Raw genomic sequence first — 24,423 nt, forward strand, 5'->3', positions numbered from 1 at the left:
GCGTGTTGGAGAATATCATATTGGGCAGAGAGAGTTACTGATCTCTGTTCCGGACCGGACCGGAGCTGGTCGCTGGACCGCAAAGGGAGTTATTTTCCGTCTTCCTCGGGAGACCACGTTCCCAATCGGAAGAAACTTCCAGAAAGGAAATGTCCCGTTATTCCGCTCCGATTCGCTCTTCTTCGACGAGAGTAGCGGCTGCGAGTTATCTCTGCTGCTCAGTATCAGGTGTGGGTGATGATATCGAGAGGGTCGGAAGTCGGAAGGGAGCGGCGGGGCACTGGGCATCGATAGCGGGTCGAAAGAGTGATGGGAGGGGCTGATTCACTGACTGACTGACTGACTGGCTCGCTAGCTATCGATCAATCGATTACAATACGCTAATAATACTAATTATAATAATGGTATTGATAGTATTTGAATTCGAACTAAAAATTGGACACAAACTCTAGTCACAAGCATAGACGTTGAGCGGCTTCACGAAATGATAGTCGATTGACTTACAGGAGGGGCACGCTATGCTGTGCGAGTAATCGCTGAAGAAGTAGCGCTCACGCTGGTTTGGTTGAATGACGAGTTTTCGGCAACGATTGCAACGGAGTCTTTCCTCGCAACAGGGCTGAGCGGCGAAAATGTCGTACGAATAGAGAGTTCCAATGATCAGGTGTCCTCCGGTCCATTTGGTGCGGCAAGCCACGCAGCGGAGATTTTGCCAATCGTCCTCGAGGCAACGCATGCAAACCGCGTTCAAGTACTGAGTGCGGTTGCTCGATGGGATCGTGACGGATCCAGGCGAATGCTGACGCGGGGACAGGAATAGAGTGCCGTCCAGCAGCGGGTATCGGTCAAATATGTTCATTGAATTATGGCAGACACAGCACGGAATTCGAGTGGTGCGATGCTGGGCGAGCGTGGTTAGTATGAACGTGCGGATGTCGTCGCTACGATCGTCGTCTTCCATTTTGATGTTGTACGAATTGATTTTGTGTCGTGGCAGACAGTTGAACACCGAGTAATCAGATCGTCGAGAGAAAAGCCGGACCTCTTGTTGAGGCTTCTCGTAATTGCCCGAACGATCTCCGTTGAAGAACGGATTCACTGACGAGCGAGGAATCGGCGACGCGAACTGGTCCGGAGTGGTCGGCGGGGTGCAAACACCAGATCCTGTCGAGGAGATCGACGAGCTTCGAATTCTGTTCTGGGGACCACCGACTTGTTGAACAGCTTGTTGTACGCAACCGACGTTCCTCTGACCAACAGTCGTTAGAACAGAGGGTTTCACCGAGCCGGTCGCGGTCGCCGTTTCGTTCTGCCTCTTCTTGCGTCCTCGCTTCTTCTTCTCATCGTGGGTTGCGATGCTGTTCGTCGGAGGACACCAATCGGTGTCTTTCCTCAAGTGGCCTTTGCCGCACTTGCAGCCGCAAGCTTTAAACGCCAGGTCGTAACCTCTCCTTGTCCAGAGATTCTGCATCCGCTGCTTCTCTGACCAGGATCGCGCTCGACCGCATGATCTCAGATACGAAAGCACGCCTTCCTGCCACTCTTCGAAACATTCTCGATGCATGTACTCACCGGCACGGCAATCTTGATTGTTGCAGATCACACGGACTGCGTTGGTCAGATCTTGACCGGTGAGGGGAATTTTGCATTCGGTCGGGACGCAACAGCTGAGCAAGCCGGTTGCTCCCCCTGACGTCACCGCCGCTGCCGTAGTCATCGCTTGGGGGGCCATAATGGCAACTAAGCCCACCGGTGGCATTTCCTCGCCGCCCGTGAAAGCGAGTCGCTGCTCCACGAACGTTGACATGCACGACTCGATCGTCTGCGTTTCCTCCTTCTTTTTCTTCACTGTTCAATCACTGTTCGACACTGTCACACATCGCACTAGGTCGTTGCGTCAGCTTACTCGCAGAGATGGAAGCGGCGGGAGGTTCCGAACTCGCGAGCTGTTGTGGCAGTAGTATCAGTATAAGTGGCACCGGTCGGTGGACCAGTTGACACTTCGGAGCGGTTAGGCAACTTTTCGAGTTAATCTTCTAACAAAACACCGGCGACTGGAGAAAACAACGGTAGCGAGATTTCCCGGTAACAAGTAGTAGTTCTCTTCGACAGGGACTGACTGACCACCCAGCAGAAGGCGGGCCGGCAGATAAGTGGACAGATCGATCGACAGGACGACCAACCGACTACCGGTCCCGGATGTGTCCGAAGGGAAACAAAGTCTAGAGACTGACGACTACGAGCCAGCAACAGAGTCGAGCACCGAGTTGCAACTGAGTGTGAACTGTTTGAGTGTGTAACTATATTGCCGTCCCATGCGACCGACTTCTCGGAGAGGGAAACACAGCTTGCCCTCACCACAAGCTCTCTCCACACGTGGAAACCATGCACTTGGGATCCGTGTCTGAATGCGAACAAGCCTGGCGGGCAGCCGGCGTGCCTGGCAGCCTGCCGGCCGGCCGGTTCGTCGGTCGGTCGGCCGCTTTACACATGCTCCATCCATCCCTTCCTCTCATCCTCGGTGCTTAAATTTCATATGGGCTGCCAGGCTGTCCTCATGGTTGGCGAACGCCGTACCATTGCTCGGAGGCGGTGGGAATCCTCTCGCTCCATCGGATCCCATCGTAATTCTGATATCGTGTTGAAACTCCTGCTGACCCACAATCCGGTCAGCCAATCTACCCTCTGACTTCGGCGATTTATGCACTCGCGCTGCTTTCAAATCAGGCACATCATCTCGTCATCGGGCTCGACATCGAGCTTTCGACTTCAGTCGAACATGAAGAACAACTTGTTGAGCACGAAAAAAAGACCAAATTGTACTTCCCAGACTGAATGTCCTTCCGTCTATCCTCTTGTGTCGTGCCGTGACCTTTTTGGGCGAGCAATCGATGCATACCAGAATCGAGCGCCGGTTGCGATCCGGTTGTGAGCGACGATGTCGAATTCTCTGTTAGGGAGTCCGCCGGAGAAACATTGAAGAGGGTTTCTTGTCAAGGAATCCTCGTCTTTCATCGTGAATAGAGGAAAAACATGGAGACGATTCACAACGGAACCGAAATCCTTGAGGCCACCTGGCTGTTTGGCTGTACGTACGAACGAGCGGGCGGGAGGGCGTTCGCTTGTGTTTCGGCGAGAAGCTGCTCAGACGAATATTTTCTTCGGCTTTCTTTCCATGAAAAATCTAATCTCCCTCTTGCTGTTCAGGAGGTTTCCTTCTATCGGCGAGAGCGCTCAAAGTAGGAGGGGGGAATGACTTTCGAGGTTCGTTCCTTGACAATCAGCGGAACCGGAGTTGCCGCTCAGATCTGAAGAACCAGAAGTGGCAAGTCGAAACTCCATTGTCGAATGACAAGTTATTGCCCATCATTCCGTACGCGACGCGCGTTTTTCAAAGTGTCTGCAGCGGCTCTAAGTTGTGCGCCAAGCCCAGATCCGAACAAGCGGCGGACAAATAGCAAACGGCGGCCGTAGTAGTGCGAAAATGGCGTGTCAAGTTGTTCCTGATACCATCGATTGACTCGCGCTGGAAATCTTCCGATGTGACTCGGTGACAATAAAACGAAGATGGGCTTCGCGGAAAATTCGTGATGTTCGGAGTTAGTTCGATTCAGGTCATAGGTGCACTCGTTCACAATTGATGTGGACTTTTGTCTCCGAAGGGAGGCATAATCATTAGTCTCTGGCGACAACGCGTGTCACGGGCTCTTTCTCCCGTTTGCATTCGTCAGCGACTGGTCCAGGCCACGGAAGCATTAAACGTCCGAATTCACTCAGTCAGGCTCCGGATACTGAGGGCCTATTCTAGACTCGCCGGATGACGCTGATACAGTCAGCTTCCGGGGAGCGCCGTGCGTCGCAGTTCTCTTGGACTTGTCCTCTCAAGTCGACTGGGCATGCTTTTTCACGATAGGACAACGCCACTCGGTTTTTGATAAAAGTACATGTGTCTCCCTGGACTCGCATGCGATAAAAAGTGAAGCCCGAGACTTTGGGATATTCTTGGGGGAAAATTCATGTCCATCTTCCTTGTTTGGGACGATGCGGATCGAGTCCGACCAGGGAGGGAAACAATGAGAGGAGTTCTCAACCGTCTTCAAAGCTTCTCCTCATGGTCGGCGGGAGAGATACTCACATCTAAGTTTCCCGAAGCCTTCGGGAGTTTTGTCGCGGATCATACTTCCCGATGAAGTTCTCTACGCAATATCCGCGTTCGATTTTCGATCGAACAACCTGAATGCAATGACGTAATACTGAATTCGAATCCGTGAGCTCGCGTGTCCTGCCACGAGGCCAAGGCAAAATATTGTATTTTTCAGCTACACAGAGGTTAGTGAATGCCTGAAAAACCGTTGATGCTGCATGCTGACTTTCTGGGTGAGCGGTCGATACATGATCGTAGAGCGACTTCGTCTGTTCCGTAATGACAGAAGTTTCCGCGTGATTTTCTGTGTATCCGATCGTACCGGAGCGTATTTTTCTTCGCGTGCCGGATTTCTTCTCTGGGTCTCCGTATCTTCAAATGAACGCCAGGCCAAGCAGGCGGGCGCCAAGCAAGTGAGCGAGAAACGAAAAACAAGCGAGCCAAGGAACATCTGCTGGACCAGGGATTGTCCCATCAGAAGATGAGAAGACACTGTAGGGAAAGGCATACCATCTGCTCGGTGTGTCCACCTTGGCAAGCGTATCTACCTCGACTGCGGAGTCACCTTGTCACTCATTGCCAGATGACCTGTCACCAGTGGTCATTAAAAGAAAATAGCGCAAGAGAGGTCCCTGCGTTTAACCGTGAAGTGTTGTTCGATTCCTCACTGCTTACCACAAATCCGAACGTTTTCTCCCTTCGTCCCGATGCGAACGTTGTCCGTCCGTCGCGGAGCCGCGCGTTGTTCCCGAGTTACCGAGAAAATATCAAACGGCTTCGTATCCTCGGAGTCGATCCACCTTTATACGACGAAGAATAGATGAATGCGAAGCAGGGAGTCATTTGAAGAATAGAAGGAACGAATTTGAATAAACTTCTTAGATGACTGACAGAATTGGAAGTCCAAAATTAATGGCGTGTGATTGGGACCGACTCCGGGCTTTAATTCGCGCGATAGATGTTCCGCCGGCTTATCGAGTCCCCATTCCACGGGCAGCGTTTGCTGTTCCACGATCTCATGATCCGGAGCCCTGATCATTCGCTCATGCGGTGAGTGCGTAAGTGAGTATCCGCCGTCCATGCGACACGCGTGAGGAGGACATGTCTCGGTCCTGCGCTCGAGGGTATCAATTTCGATAGAGATACTCACAATGGTGCTTAGCTGGTCGATACTGCCGCCGAATGTCATTGTACGCTCCGAATTCCACATTTGTATACGAACATTCGCTCAGACGAAGTCAACAAAAAGCACCACGGCAAATACTGTCGCGACAACGCCCACGTCACTCGATCCGAACCAAACGAGCCGGTACGCATAAAATCCGGGAGATATCGTTACTGGCGCGTGGTTCTCAGAAATATTCGATCGAAAGCGAGGCTTGTCAAAGGACGCAACCTCGAATGACACAGCTCAGCCAGAGTTTACGGTCGCATGGAATCTCATGAATAAGAGACCTCTAGTCAACGTCAGGTCGCGAATTCGAATAGCCATTGAGGTGCGGAGGCCCGGAATCTTCTCTCCGGGGAGAACGAATCCATGTGCCCCGAGTCCATTCGATTTTCCTGCGGAAGGCGGCTGTGGGTACTGCCCACTCCAGTGTTGCTAGGGGAGAAGATGCGCATTCTGTCAATCGTGAAATCGCGAATAGTGACCACCTTCTGGAACCCGGGCTTTCCCCGAGATTCAAACTTACAATTAGTTGAGGGGTCTCGGGACGGAGCGTCATCCCCCTGATGCACGAATGCGCATTGGCAGGACATTCTCGGTCATAGTACTGAAGAATTCCGATCTGGGATCAAAATGGAAGTCCTCTCTATGCTCGATGGATCCCAATGCTCAAAACCCCGAGGCCACCGGCCGCTACGCGTACTCTCTCTCCGCCGAAATTGAGGATAAGGGATTCTATCCGGACGCCGCGCTAGCTGAGCAGGTTTACAACATTTGCGGTGCCGCCGGGGCGTCCGAGAACATTTCAGATATTTTCGGGCTTATTATGGCGGAAGTGAACGATGCTCGGGACCTACCTTGAATCCACCCACTGTAGGTCCAACGGGAGGAGACTTGGACCCCGATGCTGGGAAGGCGGCTCGACCTAATGACTTGTCACGGGATTCCCTCAATCTTTCGCAACCTCGAAAATTGCTTCCTGGTCTCCACGGGTAGGTAGACTCTGCGGTTTCTAGGGCGAGAAGGTTCACCCTTCATTTGTGTGGCTCAGCTCCGAGTCCCCGAAAACGAGCTCATATACTCTGTGCAATCGCAATCAGGGGTAAGTTCAAAAAATCGGAAACATTGTTCAAGAAGCTCCGAATCGAATTCCCGACCGTGCCCTGAAATTCAACGAATTTGGAACGGCTTCCTCCTGAATCTCGCAATCAGCACACTCGGTGACTCTCGAATCTCCCCAAGTCAGCACCTGCGCAGAGTCTCACTCGTTGGGGCTATCTGCAAGGCGAGTCCCGTTCCATTTCTCTCTACGGCTGTTGTCCGTGAAACGGCCAGTTTCCTATTTGTTTCTGGATTCACGTTCCTTCCCCCCTCAGAGATGGAAATTCAATTCCTGAGATGGAGATGAATCGAGTCAACAAATGACTCGGGTCCGCCGTCTTTCATCTCCCCACATCGGGAAACTTGCACGTCGACCCAGACTGTGTAATGGTACTGCATCGTGGAAGCAATTCATCGAGATGGCGTATTCGTCCCTCTCAAGGTATCCATGAACACAAAATCAGTCGAAATAGCGCCCTTTTTTGCATTCGACCTCGGCTGCTGGCCGTCTATGCGGATTCTCTCTACTAGATGGTTCGGGCTCGGATGATACAGACTGGACCTTTGTGTCCGTGTAAGTAAACGTTTGGGTTTCCCCAGTGCTACCTAGAATCGTAGAGTACAGTGGGCCCCCATTTCATCGTCGCCAACAAGTGCTTTAAGAAAGGAAATACATCCGAACTACGCCCTTGTGCGTCCCTCACGGAGTACCGTAGAATGATTCTCTAAATGGAACTAATAAATCTGTTTTCTCAAGAAAAAAATGCGAGCAGAACTCCCCGAGCAGGCAAGCTTCAGTTTCGTGTGAAATTCTCCGAGTCACCTTCTTGCACCTAGACAAGGGGTTCAGCGTTCGTTGCAATGTGGACCGATGACTTCGCGGCGCGGAGTTCTGATCTTGCCTTCCATTGGAGTGTATTTACAGGGGCCGTCTGGACGTCAACAGCAACTTGCGGCGGTGAGTGGCGGCGAGGTGCTACACGGCTTACTGACTCTGACTGAGATGAATATTTATTCCCGTCTGCATCCTGGACAACGACAACTCGAGGCGGACATCTCAGCGCCAATAAGGCGACGCCAGACAAAACGGGGACCAAGACGAGAGGACGCAGGACCACCCACGCTGGAAGGATACAAAGAATGGGAATTAGCTGATTCACCGGCGGGGATGAGACTGGGTGATCTCCGGGACGATTCGGTTGGAAGCATGGGCAGCTCTCCGTCAGAACCCGATGATTCGGACTCGATTTTCCGCATTCAATGCTGAATGATTCTCCCTCGAGATAACTGCCCGGCGGAAGCCCCAAAATGGGAGTCTCCGTTTCCCGCGGTCCGGGTCTTGGCTATTTTCTCGGGACAGGAATAGGCTCATGATGCTTAGGGATTCGACCTCCCTGGATGCTCCGGAGAGGATTCACTGAGCGTCATCGAGCGCCTGATGCCTTCGCGTATAAGGTATCAAGACCGCTTATGCTCTTGTCTTGACGAAGTCTCGCCGGATGTTGTACACCGAGCCTTTCGAAAACTCTACTCGTTCCTCTTTGTGGCCTTCCGCGACTCTGTTTTGCTTGGGCCTTCGGCAACTCGAGGCATTAATCGCTCCTCCTCCTCCTTCTGGAAATCAGGACGCAAGCGGACGTACTGTCCGTGTCTGCCTCAACCCTTGCCCGGGGCCCGAGGCATAGAGTGCCGGGAGCGTTTAGACTCAGTTTCCCCGAGGAATGCAGGAGTACCGCCAAATGGTACCGAAAATCTCTAGGAATGACCGATGCGGTAGCTCGGTGGTCGGCTCTCCTGACTGCCGATCATTATGACTCGATTGCCCGTTTTTTATCACATGCCGGGCATTAAAGCCTCTGCGGAATTTCCCTAGAGTCATCCCGGAGTCTGTGAATACCCCTGATGGTCTCATGGGAGCGCTGTCAAGCTTTTGTCGCCCTCCGTTTGGCCTCTGTGGCACAAAGTAACCTGCCTCCTATCCATAGGCGATCTATCGCGGCTCTTTGAGCAAATCTTTCTTCCGCAGCGACTAGCTCCTGATTGTGATTCTGGTCTGCTGCTTCACCTGTTGCCGAATCTGACAGCTCTTCGATCCCACCCGGTGAAGACGACGCTGCCTTACGAGCGAGGCTCCATCCACTCGAGGATTCCCATACGGAAAGATCCCTGCACGGAGATCCTTGATACGAATAGGTCTCCAGAAGAAGCTGAATACCGAGGAATGAAATGTCCCTTCCCATCGCGAATCAAAGTATCAAAGAATCCGGGGATCAATGGAAGTGACGTAAGTCTCTCTTACCCTCCCAGAGCAGCAGTTCCCAACCTTTTTTTACTTCGCGGCTCCCCGGAGAACCGAGAATTCTCTCGCGGCTCCCGGGGTGCCCAGTGCCGAGGGGGCTCTCACGGCTCCGATCTCTACTTCCTCCTTTTTCAATGGTCTCATCTCTCTTGACGGAAGAGCCAAGATATCCGGTGCTCTCTAATCTATTCATTCAAACATTAATGGCCCAAGGGAAGATGCTCAGTGCCGAAAGATGACGTCGATCCCTTTCGGAGCCCTCCCTTAAAATTGACAAACCCTGACAAATTGGACGAATCCGGAGCCTGACCTATACCGTTTTGTGAACGGCTCCCCAAGAAAAGTGTGGCGGCTTCTCCGGGAGCCGGGGATCCCAGGTTGGGAACCGCTGTCCTAGAGGCCCCATGCTCAATTGGGCTCAGATGGCATCGAAGGCATGTATTCAAATATCAGAGACCTTCTGTTCTCCGCACCTCTAGAGCTCTGGCCGACTCGGCACCTTAGCTCTGTCCACGATACTCGGCGTACGCCACCGTTGTCAGATGTCACGTGAAGGTGTATGATCCCCCAATCGGATCCCCCACTGGAAGGCATTGCGAACCCTGATTGAGTTTTTCCGTGAGTCTCGGTGAGTGATCATTCCCAGTTCGGATCTCCTCCCATCTTCCCCAAAGGATATATTGGAAAGGGTCAAACCCTTCCTGGGAAAATTTCGCAGCCGCTACTCCCCCCCTCGTCGAAACTAATGTCCCCCTCTTGAGGAAAAGTCTTTTCCGCATTCATGAGGTCTTCATGAGGCGCTTTGGGGAGAGCTTACCCCTGCTGCGAAATTCGTGATGCGAGCTAGAAGCCGTGAACAATGGTTCTGAAGACTGAGGTCTTGTACTACAAAGATTCAGCCGAGCGAGTGCTCAAGGAGTCTGTCTTGAGCCCTCCTTCCATAGGTGGTATGCCCCCTGACTCCGATTTCGGTTCTTTTGGTACGAGCCTGGACGAACGCTCCCACACGACCCGAATGGGATATTTCGGCGGCTAGTTCCAGGGGCCGGTAGGCGGATCTCGCTCGATGATTCAGGATTCACACGTAGTGTTGCCTATGCGAGGCCTGCCCTCGCACCACCTTAGGAAGGACATGCGAGGAATTCCCTCAGGAGAATTGGTATGGAGCACATGAATGAAGCAAAAAGGCTCGTTCGGAGGGTATCGATGTGGCTTGCGACCACGCTTTCGGAATCGTGATGAAAAGCGCGATGCTGCCTGGAAGCCTCCTTTCTCAATCCTAACCACGCATGCGCGCTGGAGTTGGAAGCCCTCAGCTGGAATGGTTTTTGACCGGTGGCTCTCCGGAAAGAAACTTCGTGAGTTAGAAATCGTAGGTGTATTCTGCCGAGAGAGGGGAGATAGGTGACGGGAATATCCTTGCGTCTGATTCATCTATTAGCCGTAAGTTTTCAGTCGCTGTACCCAAACAGACTCACTCAGCAGTCAGTTCGAGCGCCTCGAAGCTATCGCTTTAACTCGGGGAAAATTTCCAGATGGACTTCGTATGCTTCCTACTTGCCCTCGCGGTACACTCGATGAGCTGGCGCACGAGCTCCGCTTCACCGCTCCGGGACCGGGCAGCAGTGACGTTCAGGATAACAGACTTGACTAAATCGTGCAGCAGTGAGTTGGAACCGCGTTTTTGCTGGATCTGAACGACGTACCCCGCGAATCTCCGACCAAGTCGTGATGTAACAGAGTGGAGTCCCCTTGCAAATTCCAGACGAGAATTGGATCCGCAAACTCAACGTTCATTCTGTTTGCGAGAACTGCATGATCAATGTTACAGTCCAGCGCTGTGACTTCCCCGGTGAGTGCTCACCAAGCGTTTCGATATTTTTGAACTCGACGCAGAGTCCGCGAAATAGCTTGCTGGGAAATCCATCAGTAGTGAGAGAGCTCAAGAGGCATTGAGATTCGATAGTGTTGACCCATCGCGAGATCTGCTTCCTAATTTTTGCGATGCTGATCCCGCGAATCGTACGGCTTAAAAGAGCCCAGATCGCCTTTAGCCCCGCCTCGGGCGGAATGTCTCTTTCTCCGTAGAACTCTTCAGCAATGTTTCTTCCAAGAACATCAGGATAATCTCTTCTCCGACGCGACTAGCTCGAAGACTCGTGTCTGAAGTCCACCATCCTCATTCAACAATTTTCTCAACCGAAGTCCACCCACGTGTTCCAGAAACGTCTGTTAGTCGGATATCCGAGTATGGAATACTCTGCGATCTCATTCCGAATTCCTCCGATCTCACCGACTTCGTTCTTGACTGCGGAACGAAATTGAGCGAGACATGCGAAGGTGAGTAGAGCTCCCGTTACGACCGCTCAATCCGACCTATGGAGCGCCTCACCGCGGCTCCAAGCAGCATTCCCTGAGGTCGCACAGCTCTCTGAAATCATCCCGATTGCGAATAGCCTTGCGTCTCTGGTGGCGGTGAATATCAACTCCCTCGAATCCACAGCTTCTTGCCTTCTGAGTTACCGTCAACGGATACCAGCGTCTTCCGGAAGCACCTTCGAAACCGTGTCTCGGATCGCCGTTGGAGTCACGGGCATTATGGTTTGCCTCTTCATTCTGTACATCTTGAACCGCATTCGTCAAAAATTACGAAGCCCTCAAGGGAGACAGCCTCTGTCTCAAGACGATGTATGATATTCGACGAATGAGAGAGTGGATATTCGAGTCGTGAACAATGATGTATCATTGGGAGACTGTTCCTCAGTGAGAAAAAGTCGAGGGTGTTCTCTTAGCAGATTGGATCAATCGAAAAGATCGAGAACGTAGACGAGAATCAATCCGAGGCCCGCCTATAGATCTGATGGGGGCTCTCCTGGGAGGGAAAGTTTATCCGAGGAATTCGGGCTAGACTCGAGAAGTGGGGATGCGTCCATGGTGGTCCCGGGACTGACCTTTCCGCCTTCAATATAGATGATGATGCTCTCCAAGACACGAAGTCGCCAATTTGGTTCGTCAATCAACTTCGAGTGCCTCATGCGATTGGTGGTTCTTGTGGCTCTCGTCAGTACCACTCCGGCGATGAGCCTAAAGGAGCCCGTCACGTCCTTCTGGGAGGGTCAACTCTACCCTAAGGGCTGAGTTTGAACACCTGTCGAGTCGGCAGTTTTGTAGATCGCGCGATTCGAAGTCTACAAAAATCGATCACATAGAACCGATCCGTGAAGCCTTGAACGCAGAAGTGCCCTGATGCACACCTTTAGTCACAAAATAATTTCGACCTTGATAAAACACCTCGCTTTCTTCGAATCGGCCGAGGAGTTCAACTTCATCCTCGCTTGTCTCCGAGAGATTCTCCAAAACCCCGCTCGGATCATTATGGGGCCCTCGTTTCACACCTTTGCGGTAAGCTATCGAGACTCTCTCACAAAGTTGTCTCGTGAAGGAGACCCGCGTCATCTAGGAAGATATGGCCATCGAGGAAAGTGTCGATTTTGGCCCGGAATTCTTGAAGCATGTTGGTAGACTTGCTCTCGAAGCCCTCGATTGAGAAGAATGAAGAGGTTCCTAGACTCGTGAATAGTGTCCCAGGTCGAGTCGAACGCCGATCATCGAAACCGCTATCCCCCGGGATCACGGAAGGAGCACTATCATCTTGATTGACGTCGATGATCGCCTATCTGGCGACCGGATAGAACGATTCATAGTTTCCATTCGATCGGACGCTCGAAACGTCTTCTAATGCCAGAAATATCTGGGAGAGAGAGAGCACAGAGACTTCGAATTGCGAATTGCATCGCAAATGAATGCAATCGTTCTACATCCTCCCATCCAGCCCATCCTCCCCCCATTCGGTCATCTTTGGGGAGCACCTTCGGTCACGAGTCCCGAGCAGTACGAACTGAGTCGGGTAACATTGAAGCCATGAGGAGCGGTCCGCTTCCATGCAGGTTAGATTCAGACATTTGTAGCGCCGTGGCCGCTGCTTTTGAAAACGCCGCCCTCCGCGAATCAGCTGATCTCGGTGCGCCAATCGAACGAACAGAAGTCGCGACAGTAAAGAAGACGTTTCCCGGGTCGGTGCCATCGGTGGACTTGTACAATAAGAAAATCACCGGGACGTGGGGTGTAGAGACTTTCTCGTAGCACTCAAGTCCTATGGCCACGAGTTGGCTGGCTTGGTTCCTCGAAGCATTAAGCAAGTTCTTGAATTTCATAACTTTCGGAAAAATGCTGCGAGAGGAGATCGAAGACACAGATTTGACGGTGAATGTCAAGTTCAGCAAGGACCTCATTATACCGGTGAAGATCTCATCTGACATGACAGTGCAACAGATCAAGGATCAACTGGCGTCGGAGCTCAGCATTCCCCAGCAAGAGTTACGCATCATATTCGCTGGGAAAGAACTCATGGATCAGACGATTCTCCAGGTTGGTGCGATGACTTCCAAGATCCTTGAATAAGGAACTAGGTTCATTCGGGGAAACTGTAGTGCGGCCACAAGTACGTGAGAATCATCAGGCACAGATTTCGTATTTTTTCATGGGGGGAGCCTCACGATACGAGTGAAATGCTTCGTAAGTTCTGTAGAGCCGGACGCTATCGCTGAGAGAATCCACAGTCTCGTCCAGGGGATGCCACAGTCTCGTTGTACGAAACAAACTGCGGTTTAGGGGGGAACCTCGTTGTGGTCACCGTGACAACAGCGCTTCCAGAGTGCATCGCAGTCTTTGTATGTAACACACACCCTAGGGCCCTCACACCCGAGCTCGTCACAACTGTGTCAGCCCGATATATATCCCACATCGAAGGAAGCTCGAGCCATCCTGAACGCGGCAACTGTTGCATCTGGGGCGGGCATGCTTATATCAACGGCAAGGGTTTTTACGGTATCTAAGGCTTGTCTTGCACTGCGAGGCGGCGGTACATGCTGGCGGCGCGCGTACTGGCTCGAGCCGCTCAGGATTTAGGATCTCATAGGCGACCGAGTCTCGACGAGCGCGGAATGGAGCGTGTCGCATAGAATATCCGGGTTTCAAGTTGAACCATCATCGTTGGAGCCGAGAACCTGAATTATCGTCCGCTCATGTTCTCGAAATGATTCGTGTTCATATCGGTTCCGGGCGAGAGACATTCGGATTTGGATATGATTGCTCCTGTACGGCGAGAACGGATCGTGGTGGCTTCACCGGATCGGCTAGAGCAATAAACAAAAACACTAGCGCAGCACTCAAACTCGTCACGTCTGCATTGGGAGACTTTGCGAACTCCCAAATTTTTGTTGGAGAATGATCGCGGACCATTCTGAGCTACAATGCACGGAAAGTCACATCCCTCGGGCTCGACTCGGTCATTGTCGGGTTCCCCTGAAAGAAGCTCGTCGTCGAGGAGGGACGCCGGGACTGGGAACCCCGACCGCGACCCAGACCCAAGATCTACCTGTCCTGAGATCCTGAGCTAACCACGCCGTGATAGAGAAAACCTGATTCACCGACCATTCTTCATTCTGCTCCTCCACTCTAAGAACACATAACCGAGTCCATGCTCATATCATCTTCCGTCTCTCCAGCTCATCTGACGAGCTTGGCTATGTGTTATCAGTAGAGCTGCGAAGTTCAGGCACTAAAAAGTCGAAGAAAAGGCAGGCAAAAAGGCACCGAAAAACACCGGAATAGGCACTGAAACTGGGCAAAATAGGCATAAAAGGCAGGTGTTTTGCCATCTAAATCACTTCGATTGGCTCCGATTCGGTGATCCCCACCCCAGTTTAGAGCTCTATCCAGTTTACGGAATGACACAACGCCACCCGGGGGAAGAATTCCGTTGAGTGTTATCGCGCAACCACGTCCTGAACTCTCGAACACCATGATTTTTTCAAAGCACGCACCTCCCGACCGAGGGGTGTATCCGGATCAGTAGTGACAGGACTCAAGACCCGAAATTCCCGGCATTCTCCTCGAAATTTGACGCCGATCAAGCCAAAATAGGCATTCATGGCAGGGAAACCGAAAATAGGAAAAATTGCCATCTTTCCGCTGAAAAAGGCAAAATTAGGCGTTTCAGGCATAATGCCTGAACTTCGCAGCTCTAGTTATCAGCTGCAATCTGCAGCGTCCGTCAATCTGCACGACGTCCCGTCCCCTCAGTAGATGCCAGAATATCACCAGAACGAATTTTCGCGCGCGCGTGTCCATCATTCCAATTTCTCAGGCCGTCTTGCAAGGATCGGTGATTGAGGCATAGGAGCCTCTCCGCGCATGGGAAGGCGGCGATCGAGCGTCCGTGCATCCCGGCTCATGAGAATTCTGGCTTTTGCGATTCTGGCTTTTGTGATTCTGGCTTCTGCGATTCTGCCTCTCGAGATCGTTGCTCTCGAAATTCTGGTTCCCGTGTCTGAACCGACGAGCGCTACGATAGGGCTGGCGCAAATCGAGCCGTAGATGCAAAAACAGTACAGTTGGGATCATATTGAATCGATTTTATGAGACCTCTGACGAGCAGGGAGCATTCTGATCTTTTTTTCTCGAAACTATTTCGTGCGTCCGATGTGCTTGGAACCTCACATTCGCGAAACTACCACATGGGATCCTATCAGCGCGCGGAACCTTCGATGGCGGCCGTCGATGCCGGAGTCCTCCCCGAAATCAATATTGAATCCTTATTCTCGAGCTTATTCGATTCGCTTCCGGGGCGATCGCACCTTCACAGGAGCTCCGTCCTGAATGAGGACGTTCCGAGCCTAAACTACAAGATCCTACACTCCGACGCTCGTATCTGGCAGCTTTGGTTTCCCAAATCCGCTGTCAGCGGGATTCCCCCATGAAATCATTCGTTTCAAGAGATATTGCCGAATCACGAGCACCCGTCTAGTCTTGGACTCGGTGAGCTTACACATCTATGTATGTTTGTTCCCGCTTCTGGGCTCATTTCGGTCGATGTCGATTTTTCTGGGCAAATCTGGGCATCATGATCTCGTGGCGCGTATGTAGTAGGTTCGATCAGTCCATTCACCGTTCTTCGTTACGTGGTGCATTTCTCCTTCGAACCTTACCAGTGTCGAGAGCACTCGAGACTCCTTGACCGAAATTCGATTCGCGCGGCGGAATCACTATACAGAACTTCCAACATGGAATCCGTTTGAATTCTCTTGATTTCCACCGAAAAAACGTTCGATTCTACCACGGAGCGAGCCATCCCCTATCTACGAGAAAGCTTCGGAACGCTTCGCCAGGCATGGCGCTCCAGAAGACTGCCGGCTAGACCCGAAATTCGATTCATACGGTCGTACGATTGTACGGTTTATCGCCGCGCTTCCGAACGCTTGTACGTATTGTCAAGATACCGTACAATTATACGTAAGTTCAGTCTATGGGAAACCCGTACAAGAAGCCAGGGGGAAAAGTTGAACCGCAGCCATCGCTCGAATATAGACCGAACGGAGACAATGATGCTGGTGATCTTTTCTGATGGTTTGAGCGCAATCGGGCGGTCTCTTATATTTTTAAGGCACCTGGTTTCGGTCCAATAGACCTTGCTTAGATAACGGTGGAGTGCGGTAAATCACGCTGAATCACCTTAATTCACGCCGAATTACGTGAGATCACTCTGGATCATGCTAAATCACGCCGAATCTTGTTGAATCCGAGTCGGATCCGAAGCGCGTTCCCAAGTGATGGGGCGCGGTCTGTTTCCGACTCTGCGACTCTGGCTCTTCTTTCCATGGATTTACTCGCGGCCATGCAGAATCCCTGAAAGATTGCTCCTCTCTGCGTCCCCAGCCCCGCGGAGCCGAGCTCTGCTGGTGTCCTCTCTCTCTGTCCAGGCTTTGGTGAGAGCGAACTCCCCGGTGAGCGGAGCGTCTCGGAAAGGGGCGCGAGCGGATTTGAAATCGCCCGCCGGAGCAGCCTATTGTTATTTCTTCGCGGCTGCATCGTAACTTCTGTTGGCACACGCGTTTGTTGTCCAAGAGGTAGTACTGGTGAAAATGGCGGATGCCGACATCGATTTGTATGCCGATGCCGACCTGGACAACGAGTTCAGTGGCGCGTATGACGACGGTCTCGAAAATGTAGACCTCTACGACGATGTCATCGCCCCGGTGGGTTCAGGCGCGACCAAAGAGCCCCTTCTGAAGGAGAAAAAAAATGGAGACGCCAATCCTCCTTTGCAACACAGGGATAGCGGGCGTCGGGTCGCTACTTATATCGGTAAGTGTCTTCGTTTCGGTTTCTCCACGAGCGAAGTTTATCGTCGTCAGACTCGAGTGATGATATTTCCATCGAATGGTTGCTGAGATTCCCCGTAGAGTAGTTTCCCGCAAGCTTTACCGAGGCTACCGGTCACACGTCGAGTTTCGCGGTGGCCGAGTCCATTGGAGGGACATTTTTATTGGCTGTCTTCCCTGCTGCGTGAAGCGGGTGTGCGAATGCGCGTTCGGGCATTCATCCATGCCATATCACGGACTTGAATTTCCGGAGAGGTGAAAAGCTCAGCTTCGAAGTCCTTCTGTAGTGCTCCGTATGAACCTCAGAACATTCACCAGAGTCTCCGCGGCCAGAATCGATGCAGCTCTGCCTTTGATACCAGCAGAAGATCAAATTTCGTAATTCATAGGCAATCTCACATGGTGGACCACCGATCAAGACATCACCGACATTATACAGCGAGTTGGCGTCCAAGATATGCTGGACGTGAAATTTTTCGAAAATCGATCCAATGGACAAAGTAAAGGATTCTGCCTTGTTACTCTCGGATCAGACGCTTCCTTCAAGATGCTCATGGAGCGACTGCCCAAAGAAGATCTCTACGGCCAGAGTCCCGTTGTCACTCCCTGCACCAGGGCCAGCCTGAATCAGTTCGAGGTATGTAGTCATTTCATTGTTGCATAGTTCACCGTTCTCAAATTAGAATCAGAGATGATGCTTCGGGGCAAGTAGACCGACCGGAATTGAGCCTCTGCATTTGAAGAGGTTCGTCTAGACACTATTCCGCCGGCTAACAAACTTGTGCCTTCCAGGCTGCATCGAGGAAACCGGGTGAAGGACCTCCGCGGGATTCGGGTGCCATCGACGGTGATTCCCGGGGCATTCGAGACCGCGTCGATCGAGGGGGCGGCTTCCGGGAGGATCGGGGATTCGGTAGAGACAGCGGCTATCGCGATGGCTCAGCTTTCAGAGACGGCCCCGGATTCCGAGACGGAGCGGGCTTCAGAGACGGAGGAGGTTATAGGGACGGAGGCTTCAGAGACGATCGGCGAGACATTTACCGAGACCCCGGCGGCTTCAGAGGCCGCGATGGCCGTCGCGGTCGAGGAGATCGAGGTGGACGCGGAGGCGGATTACCTCGGCACGATCCGGGAGTGCATTGGGAAGGCCCTGGTCGAGCGGGACCACCGCCGATGAGTTTCCCACCACCGATGAATGGACCTCCCCCAAATGTAGGTGGACCACCACCCCCGACTTTCCAAGGTCCTCCGCCCGGTGCGCCCCCCATGATGCATCGGATGCCACCACCGCCAGGACCAGGGGCTCCCCCGTACGGGCTGCCTCCCCCCGGTATGCCGCCACCGATGAATCAACCGCCACCGGGAATGCCGCCCGGTATGCCTCCAGTCTCGAATCGTCCCCCTCCCCCTCTCCCGGGCTTACCGAACGCTCACCTCAATCCAGCATTTTTCCCCGGACCTCCACCATACGGAGGGGAATACCAGCCCAGTGAAATTCCGCCAATGAGCGACGTCGAATTCGAAGACATTATGGCACGTCATAGAACAATAAGTTCTTCTGCGATCTCAAGAGCCGTGAGCGAAACAGCAGCCGGGAACTACCCTGCGGCCATAGAGAGTCTCGTGACCGCCATCTCAATGATTAAATCGTCGAAAGTCGCTAAAGACGAACGCTGCAAAATTCTTGTGGCAAGTCTCCAGGATACCCTGCACGGTATCGAATCAAAGAGTTATGGGTCATCATCGCGAGCCGAAAAACGGCGTTCACGATCTCCAATAAGAGATCGCGAGAGAGATCGTCGCGACCGAAGAGACACCAGAAGAAGAGAGCGGTCTCGTTCCAGAGACAGGGATTACGATAGAGAGTACCGTGATAGCGGGTCTCGTGGAACCAGTGAACGAGAACGCGACAGATCAAGGTAAGCTGCTTGGTGGGGCGACGTCGGGAACAATTCTAGCGCGAGTTTCGCCGGCAAGAACCGAATTGTTCGATTGAGGAAATCTTGCGGAGTTCTCGTTTGCCGGTCCTCCAACGAGCCGGATGTTTTCTCGGGGAGCCACGCCTGCTATTCTGAGATTAACATCGAATTCATGCTTCCAGAGAACGAGAGCGTTATCATGATGATCGATATTCTTCATCCAGTTCCCACAGGGAGCGAGACTACAGAGATCGCGATGATGACCGCGGTTACCGTGACGAACGTAGTGGTGGCGGTAGGGACGACAGGGAAGAGAGGAGCTACCGAGAAAAAGAAAGAAGACATGACGACCGGAGGTAGATGATCGAGTCTCCACAAGCACCACCGCGAGCGACGTTGAGGATGTTTCCATCAACAGATTCGGAATCGATCGTCAAGAAATCTATGACCAAAAGCCAACGGCTCACGGGGAAAAAAACGAATAAGTCACCGTATTCTATCCCTTATTCGTCTGCTCTGATCGTCCTCGACAAAGATTCTGCTGGACGTCTGCCACTCAGTCAGCGAGCACGTCCCACTCGCATATCTCGTGGAGGGGGACATTTTCATTTCCAGCTTTTCGCGCAATCTTTTCCCGCTACACAACGTCGTCGAATCGGAAACAACTCCATCGGAAGTTCAGTACGAATCAGTTCAACTCATGGATGCCATATTCTACACTTAAAGCCAATCATTCATTCATGCAGCCAACCAACCCAGCCAGGACCGAAATTCCGGTCTCGGACGTGTTCTCCAGTGTCCACAATTCGGAAACGTGCGCAAAAGACGGAGTAGAGAATCATGACATCGTCACACTCCAAATTCAAAGTTGAGGAATAAAAATTCATGCATTGTTTTCGGCTCATGTTCAGCTGTCTTACGTGGTATCGCGATTCCTCGCAACGATCGGCTTTCGCGAAACTCGAGTATTCATATCATTACTATAATATTATTATTATCACCTAAGCGACTCACGACTACAAGTTCATCGACTCGACGATGGACCGTGTTCATTGTAAATGCTAGGAGCTAACCACTGTATACCATCGTTTCTCTGATTGTATCTATTCTGTTCATGTACAATAAGGTTATCAACTCCGACGGATTGGGAGTGAACAGAGACATTGAAGTCTAGGGGAGGTCAGGCTTATTATTGAATCGAGTGACGAAGTCATTCGCACGAGCAAAGCTCACTGTGTATCATAAGGGAGGTGACCGAATTTTTCCTCGCTCTAGATGACCCTGTTGTTCCAGATTTTGTTGAAGATTTGTTGATTTGTGCATTGTGTTCCCCTCATTCATGACAGGGTCTAGGAATCGGCGAGGAAGTTTTTCGCCAGGCATCCGTCGTGGTAGAAGCCTATAGCGCTCAATTTTCACATGTATAAAAAGCGAGGTGCTCCGGGGTTTCCTCCGAGCACTTTACTCCTGTGATGCGGCTCGATATGATCTGAAGCAATCAGGAAGAAAATTATTCACAAATTTCTTGTGAGATAATGATGAAAGGCGGCGTCGATGGGGCTAAATGTACCTTAAGATAATTGGCTGCATGACGCGGCTGACTTGGAATTTATTCCCTCGAAGTGAAATGACGTGATTCTTTCGAAGCGAACGGATCCGGTGACGCGTTGTTACTCGCTGAGAAATATCCACTGAGAGATCCATCCATCCATGCACTCGAGCTTCTCAACGGAGTGTTCAATCGAGCCATCATCGTGACAAAGCCTCCGACGGAGCGTGGAATTAGAATTTGACCTCCGCCGATTTCGGCAAGGAAGCAAGAACGTGACCTTCTGAGTCCTTGTTCGAACCGAGCTGAAATACATTGATACCGATCCTAAGCCCCGATTCATTTTTCCACCCTTACTGCGAAACTAGGGCCTCTTATTCTTTAGCTCTCCCGTCTCTCCACGGATTGAGGGATTCCGATGAACTTGGGTGGGGCGGATGCAGATCGCGAAGACCAGTCCTCTCGGGCCCGGGAATCGCCCCTCGCGGGGCTCCTTCAGAAATCTCGACTCTGATAAATCGTAGAACTCAAAAGACTATCGATCCACAGGATTTCGACGTTGGAGATCAAACGATCCTCCACGCGGTGAAACAGAAACAAGCGCAAACATCGATATCCATTCCCGAGGTGAACGCGGAAACTACGTGTCCACTGTCCGATTCGATTGTGAAATTGCAGCTTACAGATAGCGATCGTAAAACTCTGGGCAGTTCCATCGGTAAGTGTTGAGAGTAGCTGATCACCCTATATCACCAGCATCATTGAATGAAACATTCCCCCTGCTCTCATGCGGAGGCAGTGCTTCCCTCTGACGAGATCTCCGTCATTGTAAGACTCACAGGGTTAGGGGGAGCTCGAAAGGGACGCGATACTCATGGTCTATTTACCGGAATTATTGCAGATATCCGGCGGGTGCATTTCTTCGTGTTCTGTAATGATCCCTGCAAACAGGTATGTCCGGGAAAATTGAGGGTGAGATGTGCAACATGTCTTCAGGGCACCCTGCTTCTACAAGAGGATCCACAATGTTGGGAGGATGTCCTCTCGAAAGGACGCCTCAAGGGAAAGTGAGTACTGTATGACGAGCGCTGTCCTAGCCGGATTCAATCTGTCGATTCAGAATCGAGAGCGAAAACCATCAGAACAATCCATGATCAGCTCTTTCCGGCAAACGACCAAAGAGCGCTCCTCAGACTATTCATTGTGTCCGTCTTCTGCACCTCGAAGTCTTTCTTCGTAGATGTCAGAACGACTCCTGCACTGGTTCGGACGCTGAGTTTTTCTTCAAATGTGCCGCCCATACGCCCAACACTGACAATGCTGCGCCGCTCGAGCATGTCAAGAATAATTTCCAAGAAGTTCCTTGCATCGCTTGCCAAGACATAAGGTTCGTCTGATGATGATCATGGTCTATGTTCACGGCTCCACGTATTTTATTTCCTTTTGATGAACACGAAGGATATTCAAACTTTCAGCCAAATCGTCCTGGTTTTCCCTTGCGAGGCTTCGCACGTAATCTGCCTGGAGTGCTTCCTCGCCTACTGTCTGTCGAGATTGAACGAACGCAAATTCGTGCAGACAGACCTCTTCGGCTACACATTGGCCTGCCCAGTGAATTGCGCGGACTCGTTCATAAAGGACGCGCATCATTTCAGGGTTCTCGGATATGAGCAATACCAAAGGTTCGGATACCATCATTCGTCCGACCTCGTATGCATACGGATTCGATCACTTATAGGATATTTTCCCTCTGCGTATCCCTCCCCGGGTTCCATGAAGCTCCTCTCTATCCAGGTACCAGCGTTTCGCCACAGAAGATTTCATCTTGAAGGCGGGTGGGGTTTTCTGCCCTCGACCTGGATGTGGGGCAGGAATTCTGCTCGACGAAACTCTCTCCAAATGCAACAAAGTCACATGTTCTCGGATCGAGGGGCAAGGCTGTGGCGTGAGTCCTACTGCATGGATTTGGAAGGAAAATTGAGAACGATTGATAAAATCGTTCCTTCAATTGGCTCTAGTGCTTCCCATGGTATTCATAACTCGACCTCGTTCCCCAGTTCGTGTTTTGTCGTGACTGTCTCCAAGGCGCGCATATCGGTCCTTGTCAAGAAGAAGATGTAGCAGAACGAGATTTGACGCTTGCGATGCAAAGGGAGGACACGGCTGGAGGTACTTTATTCATGGTTGACGAAGATAGAGCGAGCCGTTCCAGATGGGACAAATCATCGAGAATCACAATCAAGGGAACCACGAAGCCTTGTCCCAAGTGTCGAACACCGACCGAGCGATCCGGTAAAAAACTTCCCTGCTCCGTAACACGCGCTTGGTCGCGCGAGGCTGTCGGTGCCCGGGAACCGATTCTAAAGTGTTCCATCGTCCTTCAGGAGGCTGCATGCACATGGCTTGCGGGAGGTGCGACCTCGAATGGTGTTGGATTTGCCAGGCCGAATGGACCAGGAGCTGTCAGGGATCCCATTGGTTCGGCTAAGGAGATGACTGCCAGAAGATTCCTCGATTCAGATCCTGTCCACGAAAACAGGTCGAATCAGAGCAGAGCTGTGCGCCGCGACCAAAATTGACGGCGGCGGCGGCGGGGGAGAAATTCGCGGCGCGGCGGCGCACCTCGGCGCAGGAGATAGCCACTGAGAATAATATCAGAGAGAAGATGAACTATGGGACGTTGAATTTATTTTCCGTCCCAATAACAATGTAGGGAAGGGCATGCCTTAACTTAACATCGGAACTATATGTCATATACGCGGCAAGAAACTCTTGTTGTCGTGAATGAAAAGAGTCTTCGTCATCGTTATTGGATCCGAAGTACACCGTTTTTCTCGCAACAAATTTCCTGCGATTGAAAACCTCCGTTCAGGCTCCGCTGATGTCGCGGGAATGGAGAGGATGATGCGAGCGAGGTTCGAGACATTGGGAAAAGCGACCGCGTTATCTGCCCACCATGACAGAATTCTATCACGGCCGAATTCTTCGCCGTTCCCCGTTAGCTTCACTGTATGCGCGAGGTAACGGTCGACTTCGTTCCCCAGACTCTCACCCAATTCACGAGACGAATATCTTTCAAGCAACGAACACCTCTTCTTCTTCAGAGGTCTTTCCTCCAAGACTTCGACAGCTTGGTCTACCATGCTTGCAGAAGTGTAGATTAGAATGGAGTCGAGAAGGAACTCCGAGACACTATCGCCTGGTACCTCTGCTCTGACGGCCGGCACATTTTTCATCTCTGGATCTAGCAGCGCACCAAGGAGCTCAACATCGACGAAGGGTCGCATCCGTCCCCGTATGCAGTTGATGAGTTCACGCACGCACCAGCTCTTCTTTGAACTCGATCTCAGCTGTATTCGAAGTCGGGTCTGCATCGGCGGCCATTTCTCGTAAAGTCGTCTGTCTCTATATCGATGACTCCGAGGAGAACGACAATGTTTATTGACGGCTTTTTCGTTCCTTGCATCAGGATCATCATGTCCAAGATCACCTGGAAAGTCTGCTTCAGCTTCCCCGTCCGTTTCGAAGCCATAGGGACGCGGGCCGCATCCCATATTTAATCGAAACTGTATCGAGTGACTCTCTCGAACGACCGCCGAAACTTACTCGATATAGCTTCGCGCTTTGGATGTCTGCAATTTCCAGGGCGGTGAGGAGGACCTCATGGGAGTCAGTTCTCATCAGAACTTCATTCAACACTTCGGAAGACGCTGCGGCTGACTCAAATAACAAACAGACGGAGCTCCAGCGTGTAGCTACGTCGGCCCTCAAGCCTTTGGGATCATAACCCTGTGGTGACTCGTCTCCCAGGTCGCCGTCAGCGTAGCGCTCGTCTGCGTCCCCGGCCTGCGGACGAAAAGATTCCATTCCATAGATCCAGATAGATTCAATCAGATTCTCTCACGGGAGAGACCTCCTCCAACTCCCCTCCTAGTTTTTATTTAGTCTTTTACATATAGAGAGGATTTGAATCTACGGGTTTCTGAGTGAAGGAAAATTTCACACAAAGAAAAGCTCATCA

At 51.7% G+C, this 24,423-nt stretch overlaps 4 protein-coding genes across 4 annotated transcripts; 3 read left to right on the forward strand and 1 right to left on the reverse strand.

Moving 5' to 3' along the window:
• Positions 1 to 448: 448 nt before the first annotated feature.
• On the reverse strand, positions 449 to 1,807 carry heca (hdc homolog, cell cycle regulator). The gene is made up of 2 exons (XM_029111202.1): positions 1,259 to 1,807; positions 449 to 1,198 (listed from the first exon to the last, which is right to left on the reverse strand). The coding sequence occupies exons 1-2, from the start codon at positions 1,805 to 1,807 to the stop codon at positions 449 to 451; spliced, it is 1,299 nt and encodes a 432-aa protein (XP_028967035.1).
• Positions 1,808 to 10,016: 8,209 nt separating this feature from the next.
• LOC100900397 (uncharacterized) lies at positions 10,017 to 11,485 on the forward strand. Its single transcript, XM_003742401.1, has 5 exons — positions 10,017 to 10,155; positions 10,248 to 10,377; positions 10,478 to 10,564; positions 10,936 to 11,052; positions 11,216 to 11,485. Exons 2-5 carry the CDS (start codon positions 10,248 to 10,250, stop codon positions 11,404 to 11,406), a joined length of 525 nt encoding a protein of 174 aa, XP_003742449.1. The 5' UTR covers positions 10,017 to 10,155; the 3' UTR covers positions 11,407 to 11,485.
• A 1,382-nt stretch (positions 11,486 to 12,867) lies between these two features.
• Positions 12,868 to 22,890, forward strand: park (E3 ubiquitin-protein ligase parkin). Its single transcript, XM_003742429.1, has 8 exons — positions 12,868 to 13,140; positions 20,952 to 21,120; positions 21,304 to 21,469; positions 21,643 to 21,789; positions 21,878 to 22,084; positions 22,197 to 22,347; positions 22,460 to 22,694; positions 22,787 to 22,890. Exons 1-8 carry the CDS (start codon positions 12,868 to 12,870, stop codon positions 22,888 to 22,890), a joined length of 1,452 nt encoding a protein of 483 aa, XP_003742477.1.
• LOC114828177 (cleavage and polyadenylation specificity factor subunit 6) lies at positions 16,692 to 19,611 on the forward strand. Its single transcript, XM_029111187.1, has 4 exons — positions 16,692 to 16,917; positions 17,324 to 17,571; positions 17,727 to 18,853; positions 19,036 to 19,611. The coding sequence occupies exons 1-4, from the start codon at positions 16,695 to 16,697 to the stop codon at positions 19,211 to 19,213; spliced, it is 1,776 nt and encodes a 591-aa protein (XP_028967020.1). The 5' UTR covers positions 16,692 to 16,694; the 3' UTR covers positions 19,214 to 19,611.
• Positions 22,891 to 24,423: the final 1,533 nt, after the last annotated feature.

The sequence above is a fragment of the Galendromus occidentalis genome, unplaced genomic scaffold, assembly GCF_000255335.2.
Source record: "Galendromus occidentalis unplaced genomic scaffold, Mocc_1.1 scf7180000077384, whole genome shotgun sequence".
Classification (NCBI taxonomy): domain Eukaryota; kingdom Metazoa; phylum Arthropoda; class Arachnida; order Mesostigmata; family Phytoseiidae; genus Galendromus; species Galendromus occidentalis.

Bases quoted from the DNA above. Each gene is read 5' to 3' on its own strand.
- LOC114828177 (XM_029111187.1), top strand. From the start codon at position 16,695: ATGGCGGATGCCGACATCGATTTGTATGCCGATGCCGACCTGGACAAC. The intron at 16,918-17,323 runs GTAAGTGTCTTC...CGTAATTCATAG, and splicing joins TCGGGTCGCTACTTATATCG to GCAATCTCACATGGTGGACC. The intron at 17,572-17,726 runs GTATGTAGTCAT...TGTGCCTTCCAG, and splicing joins CCAGCCTGAATCAGTTCGAG to GCTGCATCGAGGAAACCGGG.
- heca (XM_029111202.1), bottom strand. From the start codon at position 1,807: ATGTCAACGTTCGTGGAGCAGCGACTCGCTTTCACGGGCGGCGAGGAA. The intron at 1,199-1,258 runs GTTGGTCAGAGG...GGTGGTCCCCAG, and splicing joins AACCCTCTGTTCTAACGACT to AACAGAATTCGAAGCTCGTC.
- LOC100900397 (XM_003742401.1), top strand. From the start codon at position 10,248: ATGGACTTCGTATGCTTCCTACTTGCCCTCGCGGTACACTCGATGAGC. The intron at 10,378-10,477 runs GTGAGTTGGAAC...TGCAAATTCCAG, and splicing joins CTTGACTAAATCGTGCAGCA to ACGAGAATTGGATCCGCAAA. The intron at 10,565-10,935 runs GTGAGTGCTCAC...CACGTGTTCCAG, and splicing joins CCAGCGCTGTGACTTCCCCG to AAACGTCTGTTAGTCGGATA.
- park (XM_003742429.1), top strand. From the start codon at position 12,868: ATGGCCACGAGTTGGCTGGCTTGGTTCCTCGAAGCATTAAGCAAGTTC. The intron at 13,141-20,951 runs GTTGGTGCGATG...ATCGATCCACAG, and splicing joins TGGATCAGACGATTCTCCAG to GATTTCGACGTTGGAGATCA. The intron at 21,470-21,642 runs GTGAGTACTGTA...CTTTCTTCGTAG, and splicing joins AAAGGACGCCTCAAGGGAAA to ATGTCAGAACGACTCCTGCA.